Source organism: Rhynchophorus ferrugineus, unplaced genomic scaffold, assembly GCF_030347505.1.
Source record: "Rhynchophorus ferrugineus isolate W39M unplaced genomic scaffold, kcgeb_rfMv2 rfM1, whole genome shotgun sequence".
NCBI classification, from domain to species: domain Eukaryota; kingdom Metazoa; phylum Arthropoda; class Insecta; order Coleoptera; family Curculionidae; genus Rhynchophorus; species Rhynchophorus ferrugineus.
This window is the reverse complement of record NW_027472580.1, coordinates 3,753,392-3,769,765: the sequence shown is the minus strand read 5'-3', so window position 1 is coordinate 3,769,765 and position 16,374 is coordinate 3,753,392. Positions and strand designations below refer to the sequence as shown.

The 16,374-nt window shown below is 31.1% G+C and overlaps 2 protein-coding genes and 1 long non-coding RNA gene across 5 annotated transcripts in view; 2 read left to right on the top strand and 1 right to left on the bottom strand.

Annotated features, from left to right (window-relative positions):
• The window catches only part of LOC143202462 (uncharacterized), a 126,642-nt gene that overhangs the window by 22,001 nt on the left and 88,267 nt on the right, over positions 1-16,374 (bottom strand). The gene's annotated exons all lie outside the window — the stretch shown is intronic.
• On the top strand, positions 2,659-3,853 carry LOC143206777 (uncharacterized). 2 transcript variants are annotated; one of them, XR_013008523.1, is made up of 3 exons: positions 2,659-2,813; positions 2,869-3,135; positions 3,222-3,853. It is a non-coding gene; the product is annotated as an uncharacterized LOC143206777 (long non-coding RNA). The 2 variants fall into 2 exon arrangements; XR_013008524.1 differs by having other exon boundaries at positions 2,869-3,853.
• LOC143202597 (transforming growth factor beta-1-induced transcript 1 protein) overlaps positions 4,887-16,374 on the top strand; it is an 83,857-nt gene continuing 72,369 nt past the window's right edge. The window contains exon 1 of one of the 2 annotated variants that reach the window (XM_076414244.1): positions 4,887-5,009. In XM_076414244.1, coding sequence (XP_076270359.1) covers positions 5,007-5,009 — 3 coding nt within the window. In that variant the 5' untranslated portion in view covers positions 4,887-5,006. The remainder of the gene's footprint in view (positions 5,010-16,374) is intronic. The other variant, XM_076414228.1, reaches the window with a different exon arrangement.

The window sequence follows — 16,374 nt, the reverse complement described above, 5'->3', positions numbered from 1 at the left end:
TTTGCAGTTTGGTATTGCATCCGGTGTCATTCCTAAATATTCATAACACACATAGAGTTTCATTTTGAAACAGACAACTTCATGCTTAAACCTGAAGGTTCTATCCAGAATATAAAATTTTAATAGTTCTGTAAAAAGTCAGCGTTACATCACGAAAACGCCGGAACAAACTCTTCTTTCCTCATATAACCTTTAAATTATATCCGTAATATCAAGTTGATATGTTGAATAGTTGAATTCTACTCCCTTAAGCCAAAATGATTACTAATAAAAAGGGCGTATTCTCCAAAATATAATTATCAGTTTTTCATAATACCTTTGATGTCTACACACCCATACTGTAATCTATTTATTTATCAATAAATACATACAAAATAAATTGAAAGTTTAAAATCTATTAGTAAATAAATAGTGTAAATAATGAATTACCAGATGTAATGTGTATAATAATGTGTGTACGCAATGTTATGATTTGACACATATGTCATTTTATTCTACTGATATCAAGTTTTAAAGATATATATATATATATATATAGTCTATTCAAAGTTTTTTTTGTATATACGTCATCAAGATGTTAGACGTTTTATTAGATATAGCATTGATTAATAATTCATTGCAGACATAACTATATATCATGAAGCACTACTTCATGCTGAAAACTGGAATATAAATGAAATATTTTTATTCCTGGTGTCCAAGTCCAAGGGTGACTACCATGGAGAATTAAACCATAACCTATTTTTGCAGTGGTTTGAAAATCAGTTTTTAAAGAACTTGGAGGAACCATCAGTTATTGTTATGGACAATTTACTATATCATAGTACACTGGTGGAGAAGATCCCAACAAATGCAGCAACAAAGGCTGCACTTAAGGAATGGTTTAAAGTACATAAAATAAATTTGGAAGAAACCATGTTAAAGAAAAGGAACTATTTGAAATTGCTACTAAGCCCGAAAAAAGATGTACAGTAGATCAGATGGCTGAACAATATGTCTGCAGAGTGTAACGTATTCCTCCCTATCACTGTATATTCAATCCAATCCAGTTGATATGGGGGTAAAGAATTATTATAATAAACATGCTGGTTGAGAAAGATATTCCATCAAGAACTGTTTGGATATGTAGAAGGAAGCATTGTCGACCATAACACCTTCGGTTTGGATGAACTCGATAAGACATACAGAGGAAGAAATTAATAAATGGTGGAAACGTGAATGGGTGAATGGGTTGTGTGGAAAAAAGTTCAATGTAAATATACTAAAACAACTTTAACCTACAAATTATTATACCTGTGTTCTTAATTGTAGTTTTATGTCCTTAGATAATATATGTATTAAATGTACTATAATGTTAAAATAACATATATAGTTTATGTTTGATTTATTGGCAACATTGCGAGGTTTTAACGTCACAAATTTAGATGACGTATATACAAAATAACTTTGAATAAACTATATGTTATATTTTGTGAAAGTTTTTCTTATTTAATGAAAAGAAAATACCCGCTGAAAGTGATCGTTTGCTGGCAGAAACTTAAAATGCGCATGCTCTAACCTTAAAAACATGTGAGACGTGCTTTCGAAAATTCGAAAGCGGTGATTTCGACATGCAAAACAAAGAACGTTCAAGTAGATCGATCGAAGTTTGAAGGTGAGTAGCTGCAGTTATTGGATGAAGATCAAACTCAAACTCAAAAACAATTGGCAGAAGCATTAAATATGGTCCAATAAATGATTAGCGATCGACTAGAGAGGGTGGTGTATTACGAACTGTTGGAACCCGGTGAAACCGTTAATAGTGACCGCTATTGATAACAAGTGATCAAATAGAACCATATATTGATAGAAAAATAGTAAAGTGACTTTACAGCATGATAATGCACTGTCTCATAAAGCAAAATCGGCCAATGACACGTTGAAAGCACTTGAGTGAGATATATTAGCGCACCCGCCATACTCTCTAGACCATCCGACTATCAACTTTTCGTATCAATGGACAACACGCTTGCAGAGAAGCATTTCGCCAATTTCGAAGAAAATTTCGCCTGAAAGATGGGCAAGATGCATAGAATCAAATGGCCAATACTTTGAATAAATACATTTTTCCATTTTATTGAAAATTATGTAATTTTTTCCGAAAGAAACGGTAATGACTTTCCGGTACACCCGGTATATAGTCTATTCAAAGTTATTTTGTACATACGTCATCGAGATGTTTAATGTATTGCCTGCCGCAATTTGTAAATTCGTTTTAGAATCAGACAACATTTGTCAACACAATGCTGTCTGATAAGTTCGAACGCGAAACCAAACTAACCTGTCAAAGTCATCCGGTTGTCAAACGTACGCAAAATTATTCAAAATATTAGTTATAACTACTAGAGGCTATGAATTGGCAAACGTTATTTTCGCCCTTTGATTATTTTGATAAATTTTAAATGGCTATGTAATATACAATATAACTTTGTTTGAAAATGCATATAACAATAGTCAGGGTCACAAACTGACTGAGTTTTTAATAAGTTATTTCGAAAATGAACGCCACCTTTTCAATGTCGTTAGAGAGGTAACATAAATATTGATGATATTAAATATTATAAGTGCCTTTATATATTTTATTTAAAATGTTTTTTAGCGTGTTGCTTCTGCGCTAAATATTAGCGTGGGTGCTGTGACTAACATCACTTACAAAATGAAGATCAATATGTTAGATTCAATCAAGAAAACCCGTCTACATACAAAATGGGTGACGAACCTTGACCATCTTGATATTGACTCTATTCGTCAAATATACGAAATGTATAAGAACAGTGAGTACACAAACTATTTTATCAATATAAACATAATTTAATAAAATTATTTTAGAGAAAATTGTTAGTCTGGAAAGTATACACGAAAGTGTTAGGGATATGCAGCTTTATGCAGGATAACCCTCGAAAAGGTCTAATGGAACTTCCAGACATTGCCTTTAAAAGAATACAATTTTAAAGGCATACAATAAAATCAAGAAAGATAAATTATTTGACTTTGTGTATCTTGATGAAACTTCGATATTTCAAAATGGTTCATTGGGGCACTCTTGACGAGACAGTAACAAAAAAGTGTAAAGACAACAAAAATTGATGGAAAAAGGTAAAAGTTACAATAGCATTTGATTAGGTTTTGTTGGCTATAATATTTATTAATAATTAATAGCGGATATATTGTTATTCTTGCAGGGAATAAGAATGGTTTAATTCCTGGTGTAGAATTAGTGTTTTCCTCCAAGTCCAAGGGCGACTACCATGGATAAATGAACCATAACATGTTTTTGTTATGGTTTGAAAATCAATTGTTGATGGACCTGGAGGAACCATCAGTTATTATTATGGACAATGCAATGCAAAATCATAGCACAATGGTGGAAAAAATCCCAACAATAGCATCAACAAAGGCTGTAAAGGAATAATGGCTTTCAAAACATGAATTAAGGTTTGAAGAGACTATGAGGGTGAAATTGATAAAGGCTGGAATCGTGAATGTTTTAGACAGATTGAAAATTAACAGTTCAGAAATTCCTGAGATAGAGTGACGAGAGTGGAAGCAACTAAAGGTTCGCACATAATTAATAGAGTATAACTATAGAAAATGGTATTGTAGGATATGAAAGATTTGTGTGCATAGATATGATTGTAATTGTTCAGGGTTAAACATGAGCATTAGGTTAGAATGTATGAGGAGAGAATAAATACTAATTGCTCTGTAGGTATGGTAAATGCATTAGGCAGAATTCAGTGATTATGATTCATAGTAGGAGAAATAAAAAATACAGTGATATCAAGATTACTTGACAAGTAAACACACTATCGAAGGAAACGTAAAAAAGGTAAATATGCTCTCTAGTGAAAATAAAATACATTACTTTGATATATAGTTGTTAATTAGGTGGATTAGGCCTTTAGGGGGACACCACTACATAAAGGAAAGCGCTTAGAGCTCTACCTAATGGGTGGCGTGGAAAAGAGTCTATAGCCTTATACCTGAGTTCTTAAATGTAGTTTTAAATCCTTCGATAATATATGCATTACATTTATATAATGTTGATTGAATACACTATATAAGCTTGATAGCATTTTTGTTTCATTATTTTATTTAAGCTAGAATTTTGTTGTATGTTAAAGTCAAACTGAACTAATAGTCAAACTTGATGCGGCAACACTGCGACATTTTGACGTCACAGATTTAGATGACGTATGTACAAAATAACTTTGAATATAGTATAGTACTAATACAACTCAATTGGGCGCCTCCACCAAATAAAATAATAAGTATTTCATAAAGTTTCATAAAGTATTTAGTATATATAAAAAAAGCACAAACCATACACATACTCATATACCAACCAATATCTGTAAAATAAATCCCATAACATACGAATGATATCACCCTATACAATAATAAAAAATTGGCCGCATTCAGGAAAATAAAATACTAAATTTGTACTCATTATATCCATTCATATATAGCCAAATCACAAACCACTTGTGGATGCATCAATGTACGAAAATTGAATTAAACGTTTAAAACTCAGGAACCGATAAATAATAATAATAGGAATGGTTATAATGCAATTTAAATACAAATGGGCGCCTCCACCAAAATAAGATAATCCATCTAGTGCATTCTGATCGACAAACGAAACCTGAATTAATCGTTTAATAACCCATAAACCGATAAACAATAACATGTGAATGATATCACCAGCAGTAAGTGGTCAATTAAGAAATCGATGTCATGGAAACGGTGGCCAACAATGAACAATTCATCAACGAATCCAAATTTGCAGCTACATTGCACACTCTGTATGTGCTTTCCTATCCTACAAAACTTACGAAAAAATCCTGCCATTAATGGTTTAGTATTAGTAGCGAATAGCCGCGGCTAAAGGCTCATTAAATAGTCAGTTGATAGCGTCATTATTATAACAGTGTTTTGTTTTTGTTGTAAATTTTTCGCTTATAATAATGGTGAGTAATTTTATTGATCCTTATTCATTTTTTGATACAGCTTCCTTCATTGAATCATTAATATATCTAAAGTACTATTTGTATCAATATAGAAATACAAACAAAAATAATCAAGACCGACTATAATAAATTTTCTAACATAATTTCAGTTGTATTTAAATCATCGATTAAAAACGTGACGAAAAGGCGAATACGCCTAAATATATAAGTTAATGAAAAACGAACTATTTTTAGACGTATCGTGATTTTTGGTATTAAAATCTAATTGTTTATAAAAATAGCGATGAAAAACTCTATGTATGCTGTCTATTTTCATTTCTATCTCATTATCGTAACGTCGAGAATTTACGAACTTCTGATTACCAAATAATACACAATGGGTATAAAATATTGACTAAAAATAGGAGATATTAAGGACGTTTTTCGGTAAATTATTCGATAACCGGACCTCTGTTTTAACGTGGGTTCGGAACCAAGGACGATTGGAGTATTTACTAATACGAGTAGCAATGACATGATGCCACTAAATTTCTGTTCCTTGTTTATTCATTATGTATACACATCTATATATTACACGAAAAAATAGGTTACGTTGTTTTGGCGAATGCGTACGTAATTGAAGCAAAACTACATAAGTGTGATTTACGTTAATTTACATAAATCTTCTTGTTCTTGTCTTATGATAATGTTAATTCATTTATCATTAATTAACCACTTAAATAAAATTGCCAAATTCTATTGTTTCTATATCCGCGACTATGGGATTGACGAAAAAATAAGCAACAAAAACAATTATCCCATTTAAAAGGCGATTAATTAATTAACAGTTGTTAACGGAAATGTATTGCAAGGAGATATCTGGCAAGAATAGTAATTAGCTGTACGTTTGTGACATATCTAAAAATAAGGAGATGACTAATTTATTTTGATTTTGTATGTATTGTAAATATGAGATATATGTATTGTATTAATATTAAGCGAAGATTTTATTGAAATTTAGTTACACTACCATTTAAAAGTTTGCATATTATAGATAACGTTAAATATACTGCCAAATGCAGTTTTTTAAAATGTAAAATTTGTTTTAAGTTGATTTTTACTCCAGTTGGAACATATAACCGAGTTTATAAAGTTCGATTTATATTGGTACTGATTCAATGTTGTTAAATGTCTATAAAATTCTAATAAGTATTACTGGTAATATTTAGGCAAATATTGTAAACAAAAAGCGTAAAAGTAACGTGGCGACTATAATTTGAAAAAATAATTGTAAACGAAATATGATATGATTTACTCAAGTCATTCAAATTTTCATATTAAGGTCGTAATACATTAATAAAAAATAATATTGACAGATAAGTCCCCGGTCTGCCATAGTAAAACACATTTTTTTTGGCAAAATTAGTTTTTTTTATTCAACATAATTCCCTTCAAGGGCGATACACTGATTATAGCGACCCTTAACTTTCTGATACGGTGCATTGTCTTGGTGAAGCTGAACTATCTTTTTCTACAAATGCGGCCGTTTTTTCGGCGATTTCGATAACAAACTGGTCCAATAACCTGTCGCTGTTGATGGTCCTTCCTTTTTTCAAGGTAGTCAATGAAAATTATTCCATGCGCATCCCAAAATACAGAGGCCATAGCCTTGCCAGCCGACTGTTGCGTTTTCCTACGCTTTGGAGCGGGTTCATCATGTGCCGTCCACTCGGATGACTGTCGATTGGACTTTCGGAGTGAAATGATGGAGCCATGTTTCATCCATTGTCACATATCGACGCAAGAACTCAGGTTTATTACGCTTTATCACCTTCAAACACTGCTCCGAATCATCAACTTGTCATTGTTTTAGGTCAAAAGTGAGGTCACGCGGCACCCACTTTGCACAGAGCTTTCTCATACCCAAATATTCGTGAATGGTATGATGTACACGTTCAGTTGATATATTTTTAGTCTGTTATTTCATTCAATTTCAATTTAAGTGCATTCAAAATCATTTTGTGGAGTTTTTAAAATGTTTTCGTCGGTAACAACCTCTTTTGGGCGTCCACTGCGTTCACCGTCTTCGGTGCTCATTTCACCACGTCTAAACTTAGCATACCAATCCTTGATGGTTGATTTTCCTGGGGCAGTGTCCGGAAACTCGGCATCAAGCCAAGCTCATCAAAGCAATATTTTATCCACACGCGAAATTCCTTTTTATCCATTTTTTCACAATAACAAAAGTTGCTTCACTCAAAATGCTATAATTCACAAACTAATGATCCGATAGCTGTCAAATTGATACACACATCTTTCGAGGGTTAGGGCTAATTAAAAAACATATGGATTTAATTCTAGTAGCGCCAATTCTAGTAGCCATCTATGTGTCAAACCGGGGACTTTTTAATAGACCTGTTATTTATATTAATATATAATTGATAAATTATTATATTATTTAATTAAATTCATCTAACTTTATACATGCTCCGTATAATCTTAATTTACAAATTATTATATTACTACTGTTCTGTTATACTTGCATTAATACACAAGCAAGGCGAGTACGGGATTAATATATCAGTATGTATTTCACAAACTAAAACTAAACTACTTAAGCTAAAGTTAAGAGTCACACTAATATACTATACAAGTTCATGTGGTTTGGTCAGCTTCATTCTTCTGATTTATTATTATTTTATTATTATATCGTATTACTTCGTAAATCCATTTGATTTTGAGGACATCATGCAGTTCTTCGTTGGTTACGTAGCGATAAGTATTGGTAATTAATCGTAGAATTTTGTTTTGGCAACGTTGAATTACTAGTTGGTTTGATGTTTTAGTACAACTCCACATTTACAACCGATAGGTCTTAATTATCTTTATGATCGACTGATAAACCAATGTCTTTGATTTTAGGTCAAGTTGAGAGTATGTTCCGACTAATCATTGCAGTTTCTTGATTTTGAGTCTGATCCGCTCTGCTTTTTGTTGAACATGATATTTCCAATTTAATCTACCATCGAGATGGATGTCGAGGATTCTGCTTGAGGAATATAATCCGTCAAGCAATATAATTTGGTTTTTTTCATTTCACCGCAACGCAAAATTAATATAGACTTGGAGCTATTCAGCTGTATATTCCAGTCTCTAATCCATTTGTAGATGTAGTCGACTGCCACTTGTAATTTTTTTACAGCCTTAGACAGATCTTTTGCCATTACTGTGTCGTCGGCAACGTTCCAAGTACTGTTTCTTTTGTTGTTGAGATATCAGCAGCTTAGCGCAGATACAGGAGTGGACATAACTCTGTAAGTGCCATAGCCGGTGAAAATTTTGTGAAATATCCTGGAATATTGTAGGACAGTATTTCTTTTCTTCGAATGCCCTTTTAACAGCCGTTATTACCCTGTGCATTAGGTCGATTGTTGAGTGGTGACGAAATCCAAATTTCAAATTTAGTTTAATTTCTAAAAATGGTTGAATACGCTTTAGCAGCAGTTTCTGAAATAATTTTGATATCGCAGGTGGCAGTGAATCAAGTTTTTGAATCGCAATTATTTGAGCAACCTTAAAGCATTCCGAAAATAAAAAAACATATGAAATAAAAATAATTACCCTAGTTGCTGAGAACTAGAATGGGCTGAATTCTATAAATATGAGAGATCAAATTATAAATTATAAAAGATAAAAATTATAATGACCACCAACAGTATTAAAATAAATGGTTAAAAGCTTATTTTGAATGACAAGTGTTTTTTCGCATTCGGCACAAGAAGCTAAAGGTTTTTTACAATTTTGTCCTTGGCAACGCCTCTTCTACCCTTCTTCATCTTATACCGATCATAATCTTACAGGATGTAAAAGAACGTCGAAAGAACATGAAGTAGGTTTACTTGCTCTACTTTCTGATTTTTTCATTCAAGAAATACAAACCCTTTAGAATCTAGCAAAGGAGTGGTCTTATGTATATTTACTTGGTTGCAAACAATTGAAGCATCATCACCAGGAACATATCAAAAACACTAATGATTAGAGAACAGTACCCTTTCTTATCTATAAAACGGATTGGATATTTAGAAATGAACCAGTCATGTTTATCGACTCCTCCTATGTTTTTATTATAACTATGAATGAGTTTTGGCTGATTTACCGCTACTTTGACCTTTTTTGTCCTTGACTACCTTTTAGTTTAGAAGGTTTAATTCCCAGACCTGACACATACATGGCGCTACTAGAATAAAATCCATATGATTTTAGTTAGCCCTAACCGTCAAAAGATGCATGTAAACATATATATTTGACAGCTGTCGGATAATTAGTTTGTGAATTATAGCATTTTGAGTGAAGAAAGTTTTGTTATTGTGAAAAAAATTGAGAAAAAAAGGAATTTCGCATGTTGATAAAATATTGCTTTTTCAAGGAAAAAAATACAATTGAAGCAAAAACATGGCTTGATGTCGAGTTTCCGGATACTGTCCCAGGAAAATCAACCATCAAGAATTGGTATGCTAAGTTTAGACGTCGTGAAATGAGCACCGTCTCCGGTGAACGCAGTGGACGTCCAAAGGGGATGTTACCGACAAAAACATTAAAAAAATCCACAAAATGATTTTGAAAGACAGTAAATTGGAATTGAATGAATAGCAGACACTAAAGATATATAACTGAACGTATACATCATGTCATTCACGAATATTTGGGTATGAGAAAGCTCTGTGCAAAGTCGGTGCCGCGCGAGCTCACTTTTGACCAAAAACAAATAAATTAATTAGTCTTAATATTATTTTATATTTTATTTCAAACCTAATTTATGTGACTTCTATTATAAATCAAAGTTTTTTTTCACAAAACACACAGAATTTTATTAAGTAAATCGTAGAGTTAGAAAAAAAACAAGTATAATCGAATAATGTATATTATTCATAACACATATTTATATATGTTTGCGCATTCGCCAAAATTAAATAGTATAATATAATTTTTAATCAAACTAAAAAGGAAAATCAATCACAAATCATATTTGACAGAACATCCGTTCATTGTTCACTATCTTTAGCATACACATATACACCGTTACGTTATATAACGATTAATTAAAATACGTAACAAGGAAAGTGGTTATTTTCAGTGATGTCCTAAGTTGCATTTTAATGATTCGCGAACCGATGGTTACGACAAAGGTGCGAAAATATTCCAATTAATACTTGAAAAACATGCAAACTTACACGTATGAGTATTTTAGTCATTATTGTCGTCGAAAAAAGGATGGACATAAATCGATTGTTCACAAAAAAAAATGGAATGTCTGGTGACGACTGATAGTAAAAATTATTTTCGATGATCCATTTAGACCTTCGAACGCAACGTCGGGATGGTAAACACGAATTTCTGCAATCGAATTTCTGACGCTGGGAACTCGAACTAGAACTATTTTTAGCAATGTCGTAGTTATTAAAAAATTATGCTCGAAAATATAAGTCGTTCTTTAAACGTTATTGTTTCTATTTGCCACCGTTTCTCTCCGGATATTTGCAAATAGCCTCACAGTGTCTTTGAACGTTATATAATCGGTTAAAAATATAATAATTTTATTTTGACGAATGCGACAATTTAAAATTAAAATATCAACGGAAAAATATAATTTATATCGATTTCTTATTTTTATTTAATACATGTACTGCAAATGTTCGCTTATGTTGAAAACCTAACTTATTATTTATTATAAAATGTATTTTATGTTAATTTGGTGGATGCGCAATTGTATGAAAAATTTCAGCCAAATAAGTGAATATAAAAAAATAGCTCGACAAACTATATTGTGTTAATTCTAATTGAATAACAAACTCTGTACATATATTCCATCTTTGTTAACTATATCATTTTATGATATTTAAAAAAGGTACATCATATATTATGAGTAGTATAATTATTATTATTATTATAATTATTATTCTTTAATTAAAATATTTTGGTGGATGTGTACATACTACCTAAAATTATCAAGTTCTTGAATAATCGATCCGTTCAATATAATTATTTCCAAATGTTTAAGATAATCAGATGGGGTATAAAAATTGGAAATATAATTATAAAAAAAAAAACAGAAAAAAACTGAATATCGTTAGGAGCTTTTGCAGGTGATATAATAAACAATAATATATTTGATTATTGTTATAAAAATGTATGTAAGCGAAAGTCATGCTGAATGATGAGCAAGAAGTAATAAATGTCCAAATCAAGGATGTATAATAGATCAAGCAATTGCCTTTGAGTATCTGGGTATAGAATTCGAAAGCAATGGAAGCTAGACTATGAGAGATATTAATAATAAAATATATAAAACAAAATTAAAATGGAAGTGTACTAATAATATACACGTAAAAGTACATAAAATAATATACACACCAACATTATTTCAATAATTCTTGAAATATTATATTGAACTTATATGATTATTTTAACAAAGAAAGACCCATGCGAACGAAACAAAAAGTAGAAATATTCAGTTGAAGGAAACGTTGAGATTATTATGTAGATTAGACCGTGGCACTTGCGAAAGCAGACTAGTTTTTAAGCCTTGTAAGATGAACAGTGTAAAATTCCTGCAAGAATATGTCAGAATGTTATTTTTTCACATCCGAAGAATGCAAAGAAGCAATAAACATCAAGGTTATATAACTATTATAGAACAATTATAGTTGAATACGACGTGTTATTTATTTTATACATTATAGTTACTTATTTTTGTACCTATTCAAGCATATTTCTTTACTAACGTAACAAATTTTCAAACGAAAAATCCATTATGATTGATATAGAATAAATTTCGCCATCTATTGCGAATCTCTCGAAATTAACACATAATTTTAATAACTTAATGTGAAGGACATTCTACTGTCATCATCATTAAAGCTTTGCCTAAAGCAGACGTAAAAACATAAAATTTTCACACTGAAAAACGGGTAATCAAGTAATAAAACTATCGAGATATAATCAAAATTCTCACTGGGTCACTGTATTACAACATAGGCCAGAAATATTTACATAAAAACAAGGGCGTTAGTTAATTTTGAAATAAATATCGCCTTCGCCGTATTATTTTTGATATTAAACATAAGTAATCTATATAATATATGTTATTTTGGTGAATGCGCCCTGAACAAAAATACGATAATAAAACTACTACTGGTTTCAATACCGTACAAGCAATTAACTATGTTTTAAAATATTAGAATAGATTATTAAATTAAGTTATATTAAATGATTTAGTAATAAAGAACTTGTATAATGTTATTTTGGTGAATGCGCCCTGGATAAAAGTTATTAAACCGCTGGTTTCAATACTACGCGACAAATTACCTGTGCTCTAAAATGTTATTATTGAAATTATATGAATATTAAATTATTTAAAATATTACATTGTCTATTAATTAAAAACTGATATAATGTTATTTGGGTGAATTCGCCCTAAGATTTAAAAAAAATACTGGTTTAAACAGTACACGAGCAATTGCCTATGCTCTATAATTAATTGAATCGTACTATGTAAAACAAAATATATGTTACACCACAATATTGGTAGAAATTACACTGTTAACAGCGAGGAGAGTAGTTTTAATATAGAACAGCGCCTTCGCCATAACCTAGATATTTTTATTCTTATAAGAAATAAGGCGAAACAACAACATGAGGCAATGAAAATAACACTTCAAAGCATCGATCATAAATGATTACGATATCGATAATAAACATATTTTTTCAAATAATTTAAATTTAAAACTAAGTCAGTATCAAGTAGTTTTATAATATTCCGCAATTATTAGACCACTGTTTTCAATATTATGCGAGCAATTATCTATGCTCTAAAATATTAGATTATTAAATTATTTAAAATATTAAATTGTTTATTAATTAAAAAATTATATAATGTTATTTTGGTGAATTCGCACCAAGATTTAAAAAAATACTGGTTTGAATACTACACGAGCAATTGCCTATGCTCTATAATTAATTAAATCGTACTATGTAAAACAAAATATATGTTACACCATAATATTAGTAGAAATTACAATGTTAACATCGAGGAGAGTAGTTTTAATATAGAACGGCGCCTTCGCCATAACCTAGATATTTTTATTCTTATAAGAAATAACGCGAAACAACAACATGAGGCAATGAAAATAACACTTCAAAGCATCGATCATAAATGATTACGACATCGAGAATAAACATATTTTTTCAAATAATTTAAATTTGAAACTAAGTCAGTATCAAGTAGTTTTATAATATTCCGCGATTATTAGACGACTGGTTTCAATATTATGCGAGCAATTACCTATGCTCTAAAATATTAGATTATTAAATTATTTAAAATATTAAATTGTTTATTAATTAAAAAATGATATAATGTTATTTTGGTGAATTCGCACCAAGATTTTAAAAAATACTGGTTTGAACACTACACGAGCAATTGCCTATGCTCTATAATTAATTAAATCGTACTATGTAAAACAAAATATATGTTACACGACAATATTAGTAGAAATTACAATGTTAACATCGAGGAGAGTAGTTTTAATATAGAACAGCGCCTTCGCCATAACCTAGATATTTTTATTCTTATAAGAAATAACGCGAAACAACAACATGAGGCAATGAAAATAACACTTCAAAGCATCGATCATAAATGATTACGACATCGAGAATAAACATATTTTTTCAAATAATTTAAATTTGAAACTAAGTCAGTATCAAGTAGTTTTATAATATTCCGCGATTATTAGACCACTGGTTTCAATATTATGCGAGCAATTACCTATGCTCTAAAATATTAGATTATTAAATTATTTAAAATATTAAATTTTTTATTAATTAAAAAATGATATAATGTTATTTTGGTGAATTCGTACCAAGATTTAAAAAAATACTGGTTTGAACACTACACGAGCAATTGCCTATGCTCTATAATTAATTAAATCGTACTATGTAAAACAAAATATATGTTACACGACAATATTAGTAGAAATTACAATGTTAACATCGAGGAGAGTAGTTTTAATATAGAACAGCGCCTTCGCCATAACCTAGATATTTTTATTCTTATAAGAAATAACGCGAAACAACAACATGAGGCAATGAAAATAACACTTCAAAGCATCGATCATAAATGATTACGACATCGAGAATAAACATATTTTTTCAAATAATTTAAATTTAAAACTAAGTCAGTATCAAGTAGTTTTATAATATTCCGCGATTATTAGACCACTGGTTTCAATATTATGCGAGCAATTACCTATGCTCTAAAATATTAGATTATTAAATTATTTAAAATATTAAATTTTTTATTAATTAAAAAATGATATAATGTTATTTTGGTGAATTCGCACCAAGATTTAAAAAAATACTGGTTTGAACACTACACGAGCAATTGCCTATGCTCTATAATTAATTAAATCGTACTATGTAAAACAAAATATATGTTACACGACAATATTGGTAGAAATTACAATGTTAACAGCGAGTAGAGTAGTTTTAATATAGAACAGCGCCTTCGCCATAATCTAGATATTTTTATTATAATAAATAACGCGTAACAACAACATAAGGCAAAATAACACTTCAAAGCATCGATTATAAATGATTACGACAGCGAGAATAAATGTATTTTTTTCAAATATTTATTTAATTTGAAACTAAGCCAGTATCCAGTAGTTTTATAATATTCCGCTGGCTATAATTAGCCGATGGAAATTCTGTTTTCCAATAACTGGATAAACTCTGCCAGTTGCCCGCTACTTTGCACTCGGAACCATCGGCCGGCAATTTGTTTCGTATTTATAAATCGGCCGTTTCCACATAGATTCGCCAAAAATCGTTTTCAAAACAACGTCCCATTCGTATTGTTTTCTCTAGGGGAATCGGCGTTTTATTACGGGTTTCGCGAATTCTTAGATGAATAGTGGTATATTTTTAAATGCACAGATTATGATAAAGTATCGGTTCGAAATCGATATAAATAAATCGAACGAATAGTTATTAGGTTGGCGAGAAAATATATTCTCCTATTATCAACATATCTGTTAATAACAGATCAATTGAAAAGTCCCCGGCCTACCATAGTAAAACACAATTTTTTGGCAAAATTAGTTTTTTTTATTCAACATAATTCTTACCAAGGGTGATACAATGATTATAGCGACACCAACTTTTCCATTTTTGTAGTATAATTTGTCCTTTGCTTGAAAAGAAAATAGTCATCAGTTCAGTGGATCACCTTTTCATTCGACGAAGAAATTTCTTCCCAGCGAGCATTCTTTTGAGATCTGAGAACAGGAAATAGTCGCTAGGAGCCAGATTTGGGGAATACGGTGGATGGGGAAGCAATTCGAAGGCTAATTCATGGATATTTGACGCGGTGCATTGTCTTGGTGAATGGGTCCTTCTTTTTTCAAGGTAGTCAATGACAATTATTCCATGCGTATTCCAAAATACAGACGCCATAAACTTGCCAGTCGACTGTTGTGTTTTCCCACGCTTTGGAGCGGGTTCATCGTGTGCAGTTCACTCGGATGACTATCGATTGGACTTCGGAGTGAAATGAGGGAGATATTTTTCATCCATTGTCACATATCGACGCAAAAACTCGAGTTTATTACGCTTGATCATCTTCAAACACTGCTCCGAATCATTAACTCGTTGTTTTTGGTCAAAAGTGAGCTTGCGCGGCATCCACTTTGCACAGAGCTTTCTCATACTCAAATATTCGTGAATGATATGATGTGCACTTTCAGTTCATATCTTTAGAGTGTCTATTTCATTCAATTTGAATTTATGGTCATTCAAAATCATTTTGTGGATTTTTTAAATGTTTTCGTTGATAACAACTCCTCTTGGGCGTCCACTGCAAAATTATCCACGCATCTTTTGAGGGTTAGGACTAACTGAAAAAACCTATGGATTTAATTATAGTAGCGCCAACTGTGTGTCAGGCCGGGGACTTTTCAATTGACCTGTTATACAGGTGACAAACCATCGCCACTTTTATTCGCCAAAATGTTAATTGATAAGTCATCCTCCGTACATCCCCGATTTGTCACCAAATAGCTTTTTTGGCTCTCGCATATCAAGAATAAATTGTGTTACCAAACTGAGGCCTATTTTGAAGCAAAGGACAAATCATACTACAAAAATGGTAGTAATGCTTTCTGTTCCACCTCTTGTATTGTTTTTCACGCCTTCATATTTCTTTTAATAGTGTTTTATAGCGTATAATAATGATAAAAATTTGAAATACCATGATTTTTCATAAACAGTTTTCTGCTGATTGACAGAAGGTTAATTAATATCATGATCATTTCTCGTCCCTTTTGTTGATGTG